We start from the raw sequence: 19171 nt of genomic DNA on the forward strand, positions 1-19171 counted from the left end.
GAGTAGCCATTTTTCTTTTTATTTAAATTTAAATAAGTTGTTTCTGCATTATTTATTGGTCTTAAATCCTTGCCTTTCCTGAAGCAGCAAATGCAAAATTTAACAAAATCACTATGCTCTTTTGCATGTTTAGGCATTTTAAATGAATGCTTCAAATAAAAACCTCTGATACGAATTGATAATATTGGCATGATATATTGGTCATATCAATCAAATATCAATTTTATGGCCACAAACATGCTTTCAGTTCGTATGTCAACGTGTGTGAGGAGTTATAATGCAACTATTAACAATTAGAAGCTGCTAAATTTTACTAATTGTTAACAATTTAAGGTTGCTTTGCTTTGTTTTTATTTTAATAAAAATGTAAAGAGAAAGTAATAAAACTACTTACCCACTTGTAAATTTTAATGTTAAACAAACACTTTTAAATACTTTAAAAGAAAAACTGATTAATCTATCACAAACATTTCTTAAAATCTAAATACAGGGGCTTGGGCATGATTTTGTGGTGTTCCAAACGATCCACCGAATCCCCCTAGGATATGGTCCCTAAAGACCCTTTTCAATTTTTTGTTTGTTTATGTTTAACTAGATCAAAATTCATCGACAGATTTCAAATTACATCAAAAAAAAAATTTTTTGTATAAATAATTAAGACCGTTTAAAGTTATTTCGGGGGAAATTGGAGGTAATTTTAAGCTTAGCATGATTATAAATCTTAAACGAAAAGAGATTTTTTAATAAAATTTGAAATCTGTTGATGAATTTTGATCTAGTTTATGATAGAACAAAAAAAAATTTTATGATAAAAAGAGACGTAGATCTAGGAGGGGGGCAGTTAGGGGTCAGGGCGGGTTTGATTTAGCTCCAATTACCCTAATTTTTTGCAAGTCATCCTCATTTGACACCAGTATCAACATGGTAAAATTTGAGCATGCCCCATGCCTCTTAGTTACCTATCTTGAACAACAAAATTCTTGGGCACTCCCTTAAAATATGTGATTTCTCCCGAGGCCCCAGATTTCTCCACTAAAAAAAGTTGTCGTTTACACTTTTTGAATGAGGAAATGTTTTCTGATAATAATCAAAAAAAAAAATTTTCTGGGGATGTGTTGCAAGGTCTTAGAGCATGAACCTATGCACCGTGAACCATTAAGTCTGCACTTTTCTCATCGATTGATAAAAACCTTAAAAGATGAATAAAAGCAACACGAGCTCTTAAATATTTATATTATAAGGGTGAACATAGTGAGTTCTTTCATTGGTTGATCAGAATGCGTCATTTTCAACTGACAAAATTATTCAGCTTGCAAGATTTTACAAAGCTAAAAGGGTTGGAGAAAAAAATTATTCGTGTTATATTTCCCTAGAAACGATTCATCATTATTACTAGTAACTGTGTAATTATTACTTAAGTAATATTGTCAAATAAAATATATCATTTGATAAAACTAGAACACGTGAACAGTGCTCACACACTAGATAAAATTTACCATAACTTATCTTAAAAAAATGAGTTTAAGTAACTTTATTCTTCTAATTTTCACCCCGAAGTACGCGAGTCCCAAGTAGCAGCGCTCGTATAGGCCAGTGCCGGCTACGCCAGTTCTGGCGATCCATTTATGGGCCATTAAAGTTCTATGAATGGCATGCTGGAGCCGATATAAGCCATTGTTGTACCGTGAAAGATTCACCAGAGCTGGTTTGCCAGATAGCAACTGCCATGTGGTCCGTTCGTGGCATGCCAGTCCTGGTTAGCCAATAAAGGTCTAATATATTTACGCAGATGGCACGCCAGAGCTGGCTAGACACAACTGGACCCCTGCTTGAAAACATAACTGAATTGCGTTTACGGTAATTTTTTTGAAGCAAGTTTTGGACTCTCAAGATGGCTACGGAATCAACGAACGCTTATGTGAAAATTATAAAACTGATTATAATGAAGTTTTACATCTTGAGTTCAAATATTGATAAATATATAAGTTTCAAATAAAGAAACAGTTTTTTTTTTGTTTATCAAAGCATTTTTTTTGCAAAGTATTTACATAAATTTCAAATATAAATATATATTTTTTGATTAACAAAATATAATATAATTTGTTGCATGTTACCTTTTCTTTTTTTCGTTTTTTATAATAAATATGATAAAATAAGGGACAAGTTCTCAGTAAGACTAAGTATAATTTTTATTTTTAGTTTGTTTAGATTTATTTTGTTAAATAGCAGGGAAGAAAAAGTCAAAGTTTTAAATTTAGACCAAAGAAACCTAGTTATTATATAAGTTTAAAATGATAATTGCTAACCAACTTACAACTGTTGGAAGCTGCCAACATAGTAATTTATTATATGCTTGTGCAGAAATCTTAATTTTCAAATAATAGCAAGTATAACAGTATATAATATTAATAAAAAAGTGTAGTAGATGATTTAAAGATTTCTTTATTTAGATGTTTATTATATAATACCTTATGAAAAAAGTTAAGGTCTTCTTACATGCATTTATATCTTAAGCTAGAAGGGATTATTGTTAAACTTTAAGGGATAATTATTAACATTTAAAGATATAAACTTATATGAATCATACATTTTTTGATAACATACATAATGTATATTTTATTCTTAATATTATGTTTAGTATTAAGCAATTTGTTGTATTCAACTACAATGGATGATGTATATTCACAGGAGCATTAAGAAAAAATGGTCAAACCAAAGATACATCCTAAAGTGACATCCAAAAAGCCGTGGTTGCTATAATTGCAACCTGGCATAAATTATGTACACGGATTTATTCTACATTTTAGTTCTGTTTCTTAAAGGGATTTTGATGATGACACAAATAATTTATCAATGATAATTTAAAAAATTGTAAAATAGGTAACCCCTTATAAAACATTTGTGAAGAAATTTAAATGTATATAAATCACATCTGTTTGATATTTTTATATAATAATTTATATTATATATTATAATAATGTCATATTTTATATATATATTATTAATAATTTACTTTATATATGATATTATAATTAAGTCAAAAATAGTTTGTTTTTGTTAACGAATTCTTCTTTATAAGATTTATAAATAGAATTTGTTTGTTGAATTTGGTTTTATTTTGATGAAGCAATTTATATTCATTTTGTTTTAAATTTACAAATCGAAAAGAGTGATTTAACTTAATGGTGTTTTCTCTATTCCATTAATAAGGAACATTTAAATGGCAGGATTTAATAATTTAATTAAAATAAATTAATAATATAAAACTTTGCTTTCACATTTGAGTGATATGTACATGCAATATATAAAACTGATGAAGAGGAACGTTATAATAATTGCGATTTACTGTTTTTGGCCCGTCACCGATTCGGCTCTGGTGAATCTATGGGCTTACATAGAACCTTTTAGCATTTGCCAGTGGCGGCCCGTTGAAACGCCAGAGCCTGCAATGGCTAGCCAGCCCTGGGCCATAATTAAGCCAATGTGCATGGCGGCACTACGCCAGGTCTGGCAAGCCAGGCCCGGCCCTGTTCCGCAGCCAGAACCGGACCGTTATCGGGCCATGTATACGTTGCTAATTGGGGTACTACAATGTTTCTTTAAATTTAAAACCATATCAATTAAACAAAAAAACAAAAAAACGTGTATCAATAGTTTTAATGTTAATCTATTGAGCGCTTTTTTAAAATGCCTTTCATGAAACTCAAAAGCCAAAGTATAAACTTTTAAATCTTTGTGAATCATAAACAAGGGAATTTAAGCAACTACTAAAATTTGAAGATTCAGTTAGACATTAAAAACCATAGATTTGTACAACGCACAGCCTCTTTTCTAACCAGTCGTTTTTTATCATCACGCCTGGGTTTTAGTCCCTTAATAACTTCGTCTTTCATAGAGTAAACGAGATGAGTTGGATACTTAGAAATCTTTCCGAGGCATTTAATGCTTAAAATACGAATTTCCATACAACTATGGTTGGAAAGTAATAACAGACGGGGTATCAGTGACATAATGTAGTCGGCTATCAGAGTTTTATTTTGATCCAATACCGTGTCGATAATAGAAAGTGTAGAAGTGATGTTTGGATCAGAAGCGCTGGTAGTCAGAGAGTGGAGAAGCAAAGGCGTTAACTAAAACATAAACAATTCGTTAAAAAATACGTAAAAAAAAAAAAAAAAAAAAAAAAAAGGAAAGATTGTTTACCCTTACTCGAATAAAAAACAGTCACGATATTTCAAAAAAGAACTATAATTAGTAGAGACCAGGATTAAACCACGTGCCTAAACACAAAAAGATCGCATCCAAAGGCAAGTCATGCTGATCTCATCGTAATCCCTATTATTAAACACTGTTCAACATTGGACCACCTTCCTGTGTTGTGCTGCTCTTGTTTTTGACTCAGCTTGTTTAGGCTTGTGGTGAGATTCTAGCCTCTGGTAACAAGTAGATCAATTATTTACACGAAATTGTTTAACAATGTGTAAATTTCCTTACCGATTCAAGATGTTTTTGATACATCTGGGCTGGAGAGATTTGTAATGTAATAGAAATCACTGTCATTAAATAAGGCTTTATAGCATCACTACCATCGTTGTAATAAGTTATTAGCGGTGGCAATACCGTTTGAGAAAAATGCTGCTTGTACATTATTTTAATATTTGAATTGGATGTCTTATCGAAAGCCTTTGGGTAAGGATTAAAAATGATTTGAAAGTTTTCTGACAACAAAAAGGCAGCCGATTCATCCTGAAGAAACTTTAGAAGAAGCTCGATGCAACCAGAAGTGTAATACTGCCAATTCAGTACAACAGCTTTACAAAGCCATAGTAAAACTATGATGCTAGCTTTTGGATTGGTAAGCAAACTTCTATTGATGAAACCAATTTGATTTCCTATCAGCGTCTCATCTAAAATTAAAAGTAATTCATCACTGTAAAAATTGGCATCATTTTTCACCATAGTAAGTTTTCATTTTAAACTATTTTACAAGTTTTTTTTTTTTTTACAAAGTTATTTAAAGTTGTCAAGTAATATCAAAATATTGTAGAAAAAAAAGAAGCCTGAAAAAGACTGCAATAAAGTTAAGTTATAGATATTCTTAGAAATTGTTGAGCAGAGTATTCCCACCATTTTAAAGCCAAAGAATTCTAAACCTTAAAAGATTTGTTTCACCATTCCTCACCGTGCAGTTGAACAAAGAAAAAAAATTACCACTGAAGTTGAAGGCTAACTACTAAATGACTTAAAAAAGTTGTGAAGCTTATTCTAGATGAACTAATATATATATATATATATATATATATATATATATATATATATATATATATATATATATATATATATATATATATATATATATGAAACTAATAGAGATGTGTGAAATATAAATTAAATGAATTTGTTTTACATTTCACAATCATGAAAGAAATACTAAATTTGGTTGAGCCAAATGAGTCAATTTGTATTGTTGATATTACAGAGGCTCTTGACAAAATTCTGCTTAAAGACAGTACACCATTAAATTGCTTGTGGGTATTGTTGATGATTAACACACAGAGTCAAAGTAGTCATCTATCTAGTAAATAACAGCTACTATATTTCATAGCATCAAAAACTTATAATATTAGGTGCATCTCAAATTGAGAACCTTATCTTTTGTAATACAAAATTTGAAAAAGACAGTTTGCTTCATAACTTTGAAAGAAAAAAATTGAAAACATTTAAAAGCTAAACATTTAACTTCGCTGTTGTTCTAAAACAAAAAAAAAAACAATTGTTAAAACTGTCTCAATATGCTGAAACACATGCAAAAACTTACAGTTTAAAAATCTCATCAATGAATTTCATCTTGATGATAAACAAAATGACCTGATGTTCTACGGAAATGTAAGGTAACTTACAGGCAGTGATGTCCTTAAAAATTTGTTTAACTTCTTATAGCCCACTTTAATTTCTTGTTGTGTAAAAAATATACTTTTTTGAATTTTAGTCACATATGATCCTAGTATAATAATGAAACTAAAAAAAACACTTGTTTTATTTTTTTTGGTCAATTTAGAGTTTGTTGCTTACAGGCAACAACGGATGCATAAAGTACTAAAATAATTTTCTTTTAATCTGATATTATAGTGCTTTACACGAAAAATCCTGATTTTTCTCTTTTACATCTCTCTGATTTTACATTTTATTTAGAGAAATGCATTAAATATTTAGGATTCTTGAAAAGTCTTAAAACAGTTGGATGTTGGCGTAAAACAGAGATGGACATCGCACTTGGAGCACTTTACCTTAGGGAAACCATTACAACCAGGATATCTTCATCTTCCTTTCTTATCTGTAAACTCTGGCCAATGTTTGTACCCATCATTTTGAATGAGTTTGTTCAGAATTGGCGCTGCAGGACCTCTTTTTTTCCTTGCATTATAATTCAGATCAACTGATTTTGAAGGTCGTCCTTTTCTGATTGACTTTTTCCCTAGCATAATCAATGATTCAGCAATTGACATTTTAAAAGATTTTAATGACATTAGTTTTTTTTTCATTTTCTGAATCTTTTCTATACAAAATCCAAGCTTGGACTACTGAAACATCAAGAAAATGCCAGATTAGCCGACGATACCACTTTTTTGAACGAACAGGAATACGATAGTAGCTCAATAGTCCATCTAAAAGATCGACGTCTCCCATGCATTTGTTATAGGTGACGATAGCAGAGGGACAATCAATCAAAATCTCTTTTTTTTTCTTTTTTATCCTAGCTTTTTACTTGAAGTTAACAAAACGCGTTTATAAACAAAACTTTGCGGTTTGACTTTTTAAGCGGATATGCGCAATGTTGCTTTAAAGCAATGAAGGTTTAAATTATATTTAAAAACTCGTTTGATGAAAAATTAATGTAAAAGATATATAAAGCCACATTAAATATGTTATTAAACAAAGTCATTTTTTAAACTGCAAAAAGACAACATATTTTTGAAAAACAAAGATTAAAAACTGACCTTATTTACAAACATGCAAAAATTGAATCTTTTAAAATCGAAAAAACCTGAGAATTCAATGTATAACCCTTTAATGTCTGTTTATTTTGATTGGTTAAATATTGAACTAAAGTTTTCAGCATTCTTTTTATTATAAAATATCATTTTAATTAAACTTTTAAACCATTTTTTGGTATGTTGACTACAGGCAACTCGGGGCTATAAGAGGTTAACTATTCAGAACTAATTAACATATATATTTTTTGATGAGCAATAAAAAAGTGTTTCCATTTTTTAATTACAAAGATTTCTTACTAGAAATTATGCTTTACAGATTTGAAAACAGACAGAAATAAAATTGTATTTAATGAGGAATTCCATAAGCTTACTTTGCTCCAGGTGAGATTGCAATCAACTATGATGTTGAACTACCTAATCCTGGGAACCTGCTATTAAAATCTTACAAAGGATATTTATAAGTTTTTATATCACAGTAATATGAATTAATCTGAGTTAAATGGATTACATTTTTGAACTTAAAAAAAATTGATTTTGCAATTTAATAAAAATCTCTTATATTTTTTATTCGACTCTATGCCTTGCATAATATTTAAATTCAGCTCTTGAGCTAAATCAATATGGCCATTCCTGTTCTATATCTAGCAATAGTTTGTAAAACATCATAGAAATAAAAGGTTTTACCTGGAATTTTATTAAGGATGGAAGCCAAGCAAATTCCAGCACATTCGGATGCAAAATGGTCATCAATGAAATTTGTAATAAATACACACAGCTCATCTAATAGCACAGAAATATGGTTGGCATTCTTCAACAACAACAATGATACTTGACTTAATACAGCTCTATTTAAAACAATAATTTCTCTAAGCTTTTCCAATCTATTTACTGAAAGGTCAAAGAACTTATTACTTTCATAACTGACCACTAATTGACATGAAGAAAAAACAACCTCTTCTGCTTCTTTTGTACTTAGTTTTTGGTAACAGCTTGATAAACATAGTGCCATTTTACTTGTTATGAGGTCTGAGTATTTAACAGTTAAAAGAACTCCAACTAATGGTAACAAAACAAGGTTTTTACTAACTTTATTTGTACAACAGTCTAGAATTTCAGTTAAAGAATCTAGAACCACAAGTAGAACTGTCTCACCATGAGTAAAATCTGACAATATATTAACCAGAAAAGTAACAATTGACTCTGTATAGCTCTGATCTAAAGCACAATGTTGCAACAAATTTATAGATTGGTTAGTGATTAAAGGGTCGTCGTTTTTAGAAATGCTACATTTTAATTTTTCAATGCACAACGAATTAAAAAGTTCTGAACACTTTACAGAAAGTAAAGCAATCACTGATTCGAAACATGATACCATTTCTGAGTCCAGTAATTTGGACAAGGGTAACTTCATGATGTGAAGCATGAACACAGTGTTATCTATGCACTTGAACCAATTTAGGTGATTTAATATTTTGGTAAGACATTTCAAACTAATTATTGAGAGAGCTTTACTTTCTGATTCTAATAAACTGTACAGTAAGGGTGTAAGCTGGTCAGTAAATTCCACTAGACATTTTGGTACATTTTGGTCAGGTATTTCTATACTGTAAATTTTAGTAATCAATTCAAGCAAGTTGCATCTTTGTTTTGATGAGGAATACTTTTCCAAAGATGACTGAATTGGTGGTATTAAACCACTAATAACTTGATAAAATGTTGCTGGAGATGCATTGCATGTACAGAGAATCAAATTTCCACATTGCTCTGCAATAGACATCTCTGGATCTTTAAGAGTTAACAAGCAATCTTTTATCAAAAGCTCAACCAACTGCAGCAAATACTCTAAAGTTGGTGAGTTTGAAAGACAACAAACAAATTGATGAATAAAATTTAAATACAGAGATGAGAGTTCTTTATCATCTGAAAATAGATAATCCTTTCTTAAACACAACCAAATTTCAGTTAAAAAAGGCTCTATAAACACATGCTCATATAATTTTAAGCATTCTGTGAAAGTTATAAGCACATCTTTTTTAGCATCTAATAAACTTGAAGAAAGTTTCTCCAAAAAAAGTGGGACAGCATAGGGTGCAAACTCCTTTGTAGATACAAAGCACGATCGCAATCCTAATACTAAATCATCTTTCTTAACAAAAAAATTTTCACCCTCAGGGGGAGTGAAATCTACTGGAAAGTAACAGGACAAAACCTCAAAAAATTCTTCTGTAAACAAATGAAAATCAAAATTTTCAAGAATGATCTTGGAATTAGCAAAACATATTAACAGGTTTCTTGGGTCACTCTCACCATCCATAGCCTGTATAAAACCTAATAAAAAGTCAGGAGTGCTAGATTGTAGTACACTACATTTTGTGATCAACAGATTTGAGAATATGTTGTAAATATTTTTCCTGTCTGCCTGAACTAGAGACTGAACATGTACCTGTAAAATCAAAAAAAGTGATTAAGAGTTAATTTTAGTATTAAAACAAATACTCTCAGCTGAATCCTTATAATATATTGTGTTGAAATAATGGATTCTTTTCTTGTAATTTAAAAATGATAATAATGATAAACCAACAGACCTCAGCAAAAATTGATTGCAACAATTTAACCACCATAGAATCAGCAACAGCTTGAAATGAAATTAGTCCTAAAAGCCCATAAATAACTACTGGTTGAACTGAATGGTGGTCATGCAGACGATCACAGTAAAATAAAACTAAGTGTTCAACTTCACTGCTAGTCATTTTTTTTGCAGGATATCTATTAGTAACAAGAACCTTAAAAATACAACCAAGTTATTACATTTATTTCAAAACTGGAATATGAGTATCAATCAGACCACATTTAACTCTGGTATAACCTGTAAAACCATAAAAGTATGTTTTTTTTACTAAAATATTTTGAACTCAAACAAAAATAATTTTTATCATACATTGTATTTATTTATAAAGCCATACTTGTGCATTACATTAGAAAGTAGAGCAGTTCCTTTAGTTCTGACTTCCAGGTTTGTATCTGTAAGTGCTGAAGCCATACATTCCACAAGATCCAAAATCTTACCTTTCTCAGTAATTAATTCAATAATAGCAGAAATATCTGGAGTAGGTACAAACGGCGGGGCGGAGCGGATCAGCGGGGCGGATCATTTAAACGGTACAAACGGCGGGGCGGATCATTTAAACGGTACTAAAGCGAGTTATATTTCATTAAAAAAAACGATTCAGATATAGTTTAAATTCACTAACGATATAATATTTAGAAGGAATTTGCATATTACAATTTTATTAAACGACAAAAAAAAGTATATAAGTTTATAATATTTTATAAATTTTATGAACTCAAAAAACAACGTGATCCGCCAATTTGTATCAAGTGATCCGCCAATTTATATCAAGTGATCCGCCTAATATTTTTATTGTTTGAATCGAACTCCTTCAATTTTAACGATTGTTTCACAAAAAAACAAGGTGATCCGCCAATTTATATCAAGAGATCCGCCTAATATTTTGATTATTTGAATCGAACTCTTTCAATTTTAACGATTGTTTTACAAAAAAACAAGGTGATCCGCCAAATTATATCAAGAGATCCGCCAAACTTTATGAAGTGATACGCCTAATATTTTGATTGCTTAAGTCTAACTCTATAAGTTTTAATGATAGTTCTACCAAAAAACAAAGTGATCCGCCAATTTATATTAAGTGATTCGCCTAATATTTTGATTGTTTAAATGAAACTCTGTAAAGTTTAATGATTGTTCTACAAAAAAAAAACGTGATTCGCCGATTTATATCAGGTGATCCGCCTACTGTTGTCATCGGCCAGAGTGAATGTTTATTGCTTAAAAACAAAATCTTACTTGAAATTCTTTTATTCAACTGCTTATTAAACTGCTTATTCATCAAAATACCCTTCTTATCACAAAATTCTTTCTCTTCTAAAAAATCCTCTTTAAATCTCTTAAAAATTCTTTTCTCTTAAAATCCTCTTTAAATCTCTTCTTCTCACAAAAACTCCAACTTCCTAGATTCTTACTTTTTTTTGAGCTTTTATAGTTTTTGCTTGTTTTCCAGTTGCGTTATCTTTTCATTTATTTATATGGCAGGTTGATGAGTCTTCATGTTTACGTCTTTTCTCAGTTGTTGTTTTTAACTTAATTCTTTTTGGTTTATCATTTATTGATGTGAAGAGTGGACGAGTCATCTTGTATGTGTCTTTTCTGATCGTTGTTTTTAACTTTTCTTATTATCGCTTTATCATTTACGAGTCTTCGCATTTACATCTTTTCTCAGTTGTATTTAACTTTTCTTCTAACGCTTTATCACTTATTTATGTGAAGAGTTGGTGAAACTCTGTAAAGTTTAATGATTGTTCTACAAAAAAAAACGTGATCCGCCGATTTATATCAGGTAATCCGCCTACTGTTGTCATCGGCAAGAGTGAATGTTTATTGCTTAAAGACAAAATGTTACTTGACAGTGTAAAAAAAACTCAAAGCAAAGTTTGGAATGAAAAAGAGAGGGGGCTACACAACATGAATTTTAATTAAATATATTATTAAAAGATTTTATTTAAAGTAGGTTTTATTTAGTAGTAAACTTACGTAAAACTTTTAAAAGAAAAAAAAAACCATTATCAAAATGCAAGATATATTTACCATGAGGAACTAAAACTGCAAGGTTGTGGTTACCGATGTAATGGATAACAACAAGATCTGTCCGACTCAGATCACAGTACACAAACTTCTGGAAATCATTTGAAATTCCTGTTGGTGTAACTGTGGCAAAATGGATCTTTGTGTAAAGTGGCAAAGCCCGAGGAATTTTACTGGACCCATTTTGCTTCCACCTATACCCATCTGCCCGTCAATCATCTAAAAAAAAATAATAATAATAATAATAATATATATTTATATATACACACACATATACATTGCATATACAATAAACAACCACAATATTTACATGCAACATTACTTGGTAACAAATAAGGAGAATTTAAATTTTTGTGTGAACTAAAAAGAACATGATTTAACAACTCATCAATTGTATAGTTAGTAGGTTCCACAGTATAAAATAAAAATAGATATGGCAGGCAAAAAGGTGGAATTTGCTGGAATTATTGGAATTGCTTTATACATGGAGAACAACTTCACATCATATAAATTAAGTGACAGTAATAAGGACAAGCAAAATTGTTGAGTAAAAAGAGCAAAAATATAAGCAAACAAACAAAGTTCAAAACATGCAGAGGTAATAATAAAAAATACAGGTGAGAACAAACCAAGTTTATACCAAGCTACAAATTCCTTATAAACAAAACAGAAAATTTATGGAACATATTCAGGGTGTTAGCTAGCCTAATCATTAGCCAAATGGCACCGAGTATACTGTAGAATTCCCAATGGGTTTAAAGTTTCCAAAATTCAATGCCTCTTTTTTTTTTTTTAGTAGTAGTAGTAGTGGTAGTGGTAGTGGTAGTGGTAGTAGTAGTGGTAGTAGTAGTAGTAGTATGGTAGTAGTAGTAGTAGTATAGTAGTAGTAGTAGTAATCTTAGTTGGCCTCATTTTATGATTTGCCTAGCTCTGGCGCTACAAATTTTGCCCTCATGTTACAATATTTTGCCTGCATAACAATATTAAGTTACACAGAATGTTCTCATCTTATGAATCTGCCCTTATGTCACAAAATGTGCATAGCATGAGGGCAAAAACTGCACTCATGTTAAGCTACATAGTAACATCAGGGCATTTGTCATAAAACTTATTTATTTTAAGATAAACGATTAAGCAAGCAAATAGTCAATTTAAACATGGCAAAGTTTGATGTATTAGTGGAGCGATTAAGATTGATATAGTAATAAATTTAGATTGATAATATAGTTAGAACGATAACATATTAATAAATAATATTTATGTTGAACATATATGTAATAATATCTAAAATAAATTGAATAATGATATTGACAATATATTAATTAATTAAGATTGATAATAAAGTTAACTAATACCTTAATCTAACTTTATTATCAGCAATAAACACAAATTTATTGCTACCTAGGTAGTAATTAATCTGTGTTTATTGTTAAACCAACAATATTATTGAACTTTTTGTTGACTAATCATACTAATTAATAATACCTTTGAGGTCCTCATTGATGTAAGTTCTATGTTTTTTTGGTACTATAACTAATAGAGATTTACAGAGATAAAGAATAGAATCAGGAGTAACAAAGTAGCAAGCATGGTAAAGAGATACAACCTTAGCAGATGGTTAAGATCAGAAATAAGATTTGATCCTAGAAGTCAAAGGGTAGATGACTCATTCAGTACATTACTGTTCATAAATATAGGAAGGTCTAGATTTTTGCAATAAGGATTCCCCGAAAAAAATTTAGTCTTATCTGAGTTAGAGATAATTCTCTATCAAAAAAAGAAAAAATATTATAATTTTATTTTCATTGCAAAATTATAAGGTTAATTTTATAAAAAAGTTTTGAAAAGTTATAACTTTGAAAATATGTCTCACCCATTTTAGGGCTAGAAGTTTGGATTACATGAGGGCTTCGAACCGGGATTATAGATATATTCCTGTTTATCATAAAATATATTCCTGGCTAACACCCCAACATTGCCACAAGTCAACAAATGTAAACAGTTTCAAGAACAAATTAGACAAATATTTAGCATTAAAAAAATTAACTTAATGAGTTTTAATAGTAACAAAAATTTTTAATACTAATAAAAAGTATAAAAAATTTAAAAAAAAATTACTTTTGGTCTTAAGTCTTCTAAGTAGTTTTTGTTTAAATTTTTTATTCTTTTTATTAATATATACCTATATTATCAAAAGTGAGTTGTCAAAGTGAGTTTCTAATTCACTCGCTGTTAACACATAGCTATGTGTTAACAGCGAGTGAATTAGAAACTCACTTTATATACTACTACTAAATTATATTTTATATACTACTACTAAATTATATATACTACTAATAAATTATAATTATAATTATAATAAACATTTTATATACTACTACTAAATTATAATAATACTTTTAATAATATAGCAGTTACTATATTGTTATAATTTATGATTGTTTTTAGGCAAGTACAATGAAAGCACATTGGTGCTCACATTTTAAAATCATAACACAGATACTTTTAAACAGCATGTATAAAAAAGGTCATTTAAAAACCTGCAGATTATTTTCTATAGCATGTCTTACACTGACACAATATAAAATAGACACAAGCATGTAAGTTTGTTATGGAGCCATTTTACAATAATAAATAAATCTTCAAATAAATTATAATAGGAAAGACAATTTTTAGCTTCAAAAAAATATTGCATATTAAATGACATCTTGAAAATATTCAATATAATATTAAATGACATTTAGAAGTCCTTTCATACTTATTAATAAGATATCTTGCTTTACTATAGCATAGCCTTAAGTAAAGGATAAACTATGCCTAAGTAATGTTAGATTTTACTTTAAACATATTAAAAGAAACAAAGCTATATACAGTCTTGTAGACTACATGTAGGCTACAGTCTACATTGTAGATTACAGGTATAACTTCTTTAAATGTGTTTAAAGTCTAACTTTACTTTAGGCATCGTAATTGATTTTTACTAGTATAATCCAAAAACTATGCTATTTACTACATTATACTATTTTAGTATACAAATATATTTAAAAAATACAAATACTATACAAGTGCACTGAAATATTGCTGCCTAACCTTTTCCATGATTCACTTGTATGACATAAACTTCGCCTGCCTTAGGATTGTTGAGTGTAGTTGTTCTATCTTCATTATTGCTCTTGGCGATAAGATTTGCAAAAACCTCTATTTTAAGGTGCTTTATGCAACCTATCAAAACAGGCACAGCCATTTACTAAAAAGTCATCTTAAAAATATTTAGCAATATGTTTGTTCAGGTTGAATTCGTTTGCAGAAATTTAACTATTAAAAGTGCCGTGTCACTTGAATGATCCGCTCCGCTGATCCGCCCCGCCCCGCCGTTTGTACCTACTCAATATCTGAACTACCCGTAGAAATCTGCTGTTGAACTAGCTGAGTAAGCTGTTCCATTTTGTGATACCTATATATATATATATATATATATATATATATATATATATATATATATATATATATATATATATATATATATATATATATATATATATATATATATATATATATATATATATATATATATATATATTCTTACATATGTATAATATACTTCACATATCTATATACACAAACCCTATTTTAAATTGTTTATATACTTTATTTATTAAGGGACAATTGATGGAAAACAAAATTTTTGAAGATCCACGCGTTTCATCACGAGATCTATTTCGTTCCCGGAAAAAATATTCTCGCCTTACATTAGGGTATGCATTAGGGTGTAAGGTTTTACCAATGATATATATCATTGTTAGTATATATCATTGGGTTTTACTGAAGCCCTTATTGTAGGCTAATCTATTACGCACACAAAAAAGTAATTTTTTAAGAAATCATCACTGACTTAAGGCTTTGAAAATCAGATACCAGTTTCGGAGCATTAAAGCATTGTTCAAATTACACGTGCGCTGAGTGAATTTTCCATAGCATTACAACTTTGCACGTAAAATTTTTTAGAAAGTTTTTTGTTGAAAAACTGCATTTTTTTTTTTGTTTACAACAGGGGTACAAACTTTCGTGAATATGAAAACTTATAAAATTTTACATTTCGCCACGATAAAATTTCGCGAAAAAGAATTTAAAGCGAATGGTAAATTAACTTTTTACAATTTGAAACATTGTAACAATCACTTTACAACATATTTAGATTTTAGTTTACATCTTTAGTTCATCGTCTGTAATATCATATATTTCTTTCGTCTTCATTCTCATTATTATTTGCATTGAACCAATCATAATTTTCTTGTTTGTTACTCTCTTCACAACTGATAAAGTTTCTCAATTCTAGAAAGTTAAACTCCTCTATTTTCAAACCAGCTGCGGCAGTCAGACGTAAGATTTTTGTTCCACTAATATCTCTGCTGTCATCTATCATTGGCTCAATTTGTTCAAACAGATCAATTAAAGGTTACTTCTGTATACCAAGGTATACAGTTTTTGTATTCCCGAAAGCTCTCAAACCACTTTTGATTATGGTAACGTCTTTGAGGTCATTTGCTTGTAAAATTCAATGATCTAACATACTGTGAAGAGGCTTTAAAATCGCTAATCAGAGTTTGACTTTTATATCATAAAATCTAATATTCTTCTATACAACTAAAAATTACATCATAGAAAAGAAACTTGATTTCTTTCCTAGGCCCATCAGGAATTTCCACCCTTACTAAGGTTTTGCAACACTTTACGAAGAACATACGATAGAAAATGCTTTGACTCCAATTAGAATAATCAATATTTCCGATTACTCCATTGTTTTTTTCATTAATGCAGCGGCAGTTGCGATACTTGAATTAATTCCCCGCTTATTTTGAGCAATCAAATAGCTAATCGAATCAAATTCTGCGAGCAGCAAAGGAGCGTCTAGTACGTAGAAAATATCTTGCTTGAGCCTTATTTGGTTCTCTCTGTTTCTTTGAAGCTTGTTTAATCTCTTCCACGGTCCTTTTTCCAAATGTACTTTCGTCAGGTTTTGGAAGTTGTCTCTTGAACAGCTACGATCCCAATTTCAGAGGCACATTTTCCAATCGAATATCTTTCTTTTTCGCTTTACTTAATGTACGATGAGTTCCTGTTTTTCTTTTTTAAGTTTCATAAAAGTAACGTAAAAGCTACACAAGTCTGTTTCTTGTAAAATAGCTGCAATATTGACTAAACCAAATCCCCCTGTCACCTTTCTTTCAGAGTAAGTTGATGGACCTAAATAGTAAACAAGTTATTAACATAAACAAGTTTTTACGCAAAAAATGCGCAGAGGATCTTGCTCTGATTAGGTCCACATGTGACGTAAAGTTTTTATAAATTACCGTCACATGTCTAATCACATTTTATAATGAATTTAAAATTTTACATTACAGTTTTTTTTAATAAACAACTCCATTTTAAACTACTCAGGCCAGTTTTACCTCAACAGTAATGTCAATAGTAATCTCAATTATCAAAGTAGACAACTTTTTCGGAGTGGAAATTCAATACTATATGAGATAATTTCTATCCTGAAAAAAAAACATTTTTTGAAAAACAGGTAACACTTGGCCTGACTGTCTAACTGTAGTTCTTGTAAAATGAACACTTCTACACCATGTAAACAAAAACTTGTGAGCTCGCGTTAATTGAATAGTAAAACGTTAAATCCTGTTTCGAATCTTCCATTTTAAGATTCTTTTCATCATTTCGTACGATTATTTCTGTTTTTGTCTTTGAACTACTTTCTAAGAAAATGCAATTTGACAAGTATTACAAGTGTCAGTGCACATTTTTGATTACGAAGTCTCCTTTTGTTAATTTTTTCTCTTCAGTATGAATAGCTTGACAGGTTCAACGATGGCCTCTGATGACATTTCAGAGAAAAAGGAAAATGCACATTCTATGTAATCTGAATTGACATCAAGACTATCGTTGCTCACCTCTGGTCCAAGGTGAGATGGAAATACTTAGTCTTATTTTGTTTAAAATGGCTGCTACCTTGAAAAACATAAAGCTTGCTTAGAAATATCTAAAAATGGTGCCCAACTGTAAAAAACCTACTCAACTCGATATTCGAACGATGTTTCTAAACAAAGGGGCATCGATTAGGAAACATAAGCAGTTAAGTGTATTGAAATTGATTTTAAAAGTTTTTTAGAAAAAGATAGAAAATATCAAAACGTCAGTTGATTATACTTTAGTTTTACCCCACTTCACTTGTCAATTGAGAAAAAAAAAAAATTCCGCCATTATATTTGTCTATTTTAAAACCTTGAACAAGTTTAACGAAAATAAACTTTCGTGAATGAGACCAAAGTTTGCGAGACTCACGTAAGTTTGTACACCAAAAATATTGCATGAATTATTTGAGTATTGCACGTATTATTTACGAATAAGAAAGTAAACTCCCGATATTTTATTTGAAAAAAATTGTTAATTTATTTTGTATAACATAAAAGTTACAAATCTGTCGTAAAAAATCAAGTTTCTATAGTTCCATCAAAAAGTCAATCTTAGTAATTTTTGTTTTAAATAAGCTCTTAATCACTATGATTTTTCATGTGTACAACCAACCTATACTCAAATTAAATCGAAGATTCAGTTTTTCATACTTTTCGTAAAATTTTCTAAAAAACCTTTAACATGTCACTTTATACTTGTTGCAGTTTAAGATTTTCTTCTATCGTAATATATTTTCTGGAAGTTCCTTGTACAACTCGTACCAATATCTCCTGTAAATTTGCAATAGGCTCAAATGGGTGAACGTGCTGATCAATCCAACACAAGAATGTTTATTCCTTGGAAAATATCTTCTAAAGGTCTTCGTTGTTCCTTTGTTTCATTTTAAGTCCACGGGCATCAAGTGTAGGAGAATATGGGATATTAGCTTTAAGAAAATGTATATTTTAGTTGTTAATTCATAAAACTACTATCTTATGTATGCCTTTCATAAAGATAACGTAATAAATGAAACCAAAATACTCCTATGCATCCAATATTTGAGAGTAAGTTAAACCCAGAGTTTATATACAGACAGTTTGTCACAAAAAAATAGTTAAAGCTCTGACAAGCCTATATGTGAGGAAATACAGCATACGTTAAATTTGCGATCATAGTTTGATTCAACTTTTTCTACTTACTAAATAGATTTCAAAACCAACAATATCTTTTTTAAAAAGAAAAGCAATTAGCTTGTTCCTTGTGAGAAAGAATTCAAAATACAACTGAATACCAAATTATTGCATAGCTCACAAAATTGCACGAAAATATGGATAAACAATTCAGTTTAAGAGTAGCAGAAGTGTTTTAAAGCAACTGAAATCTTTTTAAAAATTTTCTATTGTTGAAGTATCTAGTTCCACACTTCTAACGCCAGAAAAGAAAGTGCTTCTAAGATAGTTTTATTTTATATTTTCAAAAAAAAAGCCTTTCATAATAATTATATATTCTTATAACTAATTACAAAGCCAAATCAGGTAATAGGCAAAATATATACAAGAAATCC

At 29.7% G+C, this 19171-nt stretch overlaps 1 protein-coding gene across 6 annotated transcripts; it reads right to left on the bottom strand.

Moving 5' to 3' along the window:
• Positions 1 to 3645: 3645 nt before the first annotated feature.
• LOC145185428 (MMS19 nucleotide excision repair protein homolog) lies at positions 3646 to 15659 on the bottom strand. Of its 6 annotated transcripts, none has more exons than XM_090098023.1 (7): positions 15548 to 15659; positions 15043 to 15109; positions 9959 to 10092; positions 9581 to 9761; positions 7680 to 9438; positions 4495 to 4907; positions 3646 to 4130 (listed from the first exon to the last, which is right to left on the bottom strand). In XM_090098023.1, the coding sequence occupies exons 2-7, from the start codon at positions 15097 to 15099 to the stop codon at positions 3783 to 3785; spliced, it is 2892 nt and encodes a 963-aa protein (XP_089954149.1). In that variant the 5' UTR covers positions 15100 to 15109; positions 15548 to 15659; the 3' UTR covers positions 3646 to 3782. The 6 variants fall into 6 exon arrangements, with proteins under 6 accessions (XP_089954149.1, XP_089954148.1, XP_089954146.1 ...); XM_090098022.1 differs by having other exon boundaries at positions 15303 to 15633; XM_090098020.1 differs by having other exon boundaries at positions 15571 to 15616.
• Positions 15660 to 19171: the final 3512 nt, after the last annotated feature.

The sequence above is a fragment of the Hydra viridissima genome, unplaced genomic scaffold (genome assembly GCF_058129835.1).
Source record: "Hydra viridissima isolate aposymbiotic clone 2 unplaced genomic scaffold, HvirCarnegie_v1 scaffold_9, whole genome shotgun sequence".
NCBI lineage: Eukaryota > Metazoa > Cnidaria > Hydrozoa > Anthoathecata > Hydridae > Hydra > Hydra viridissima.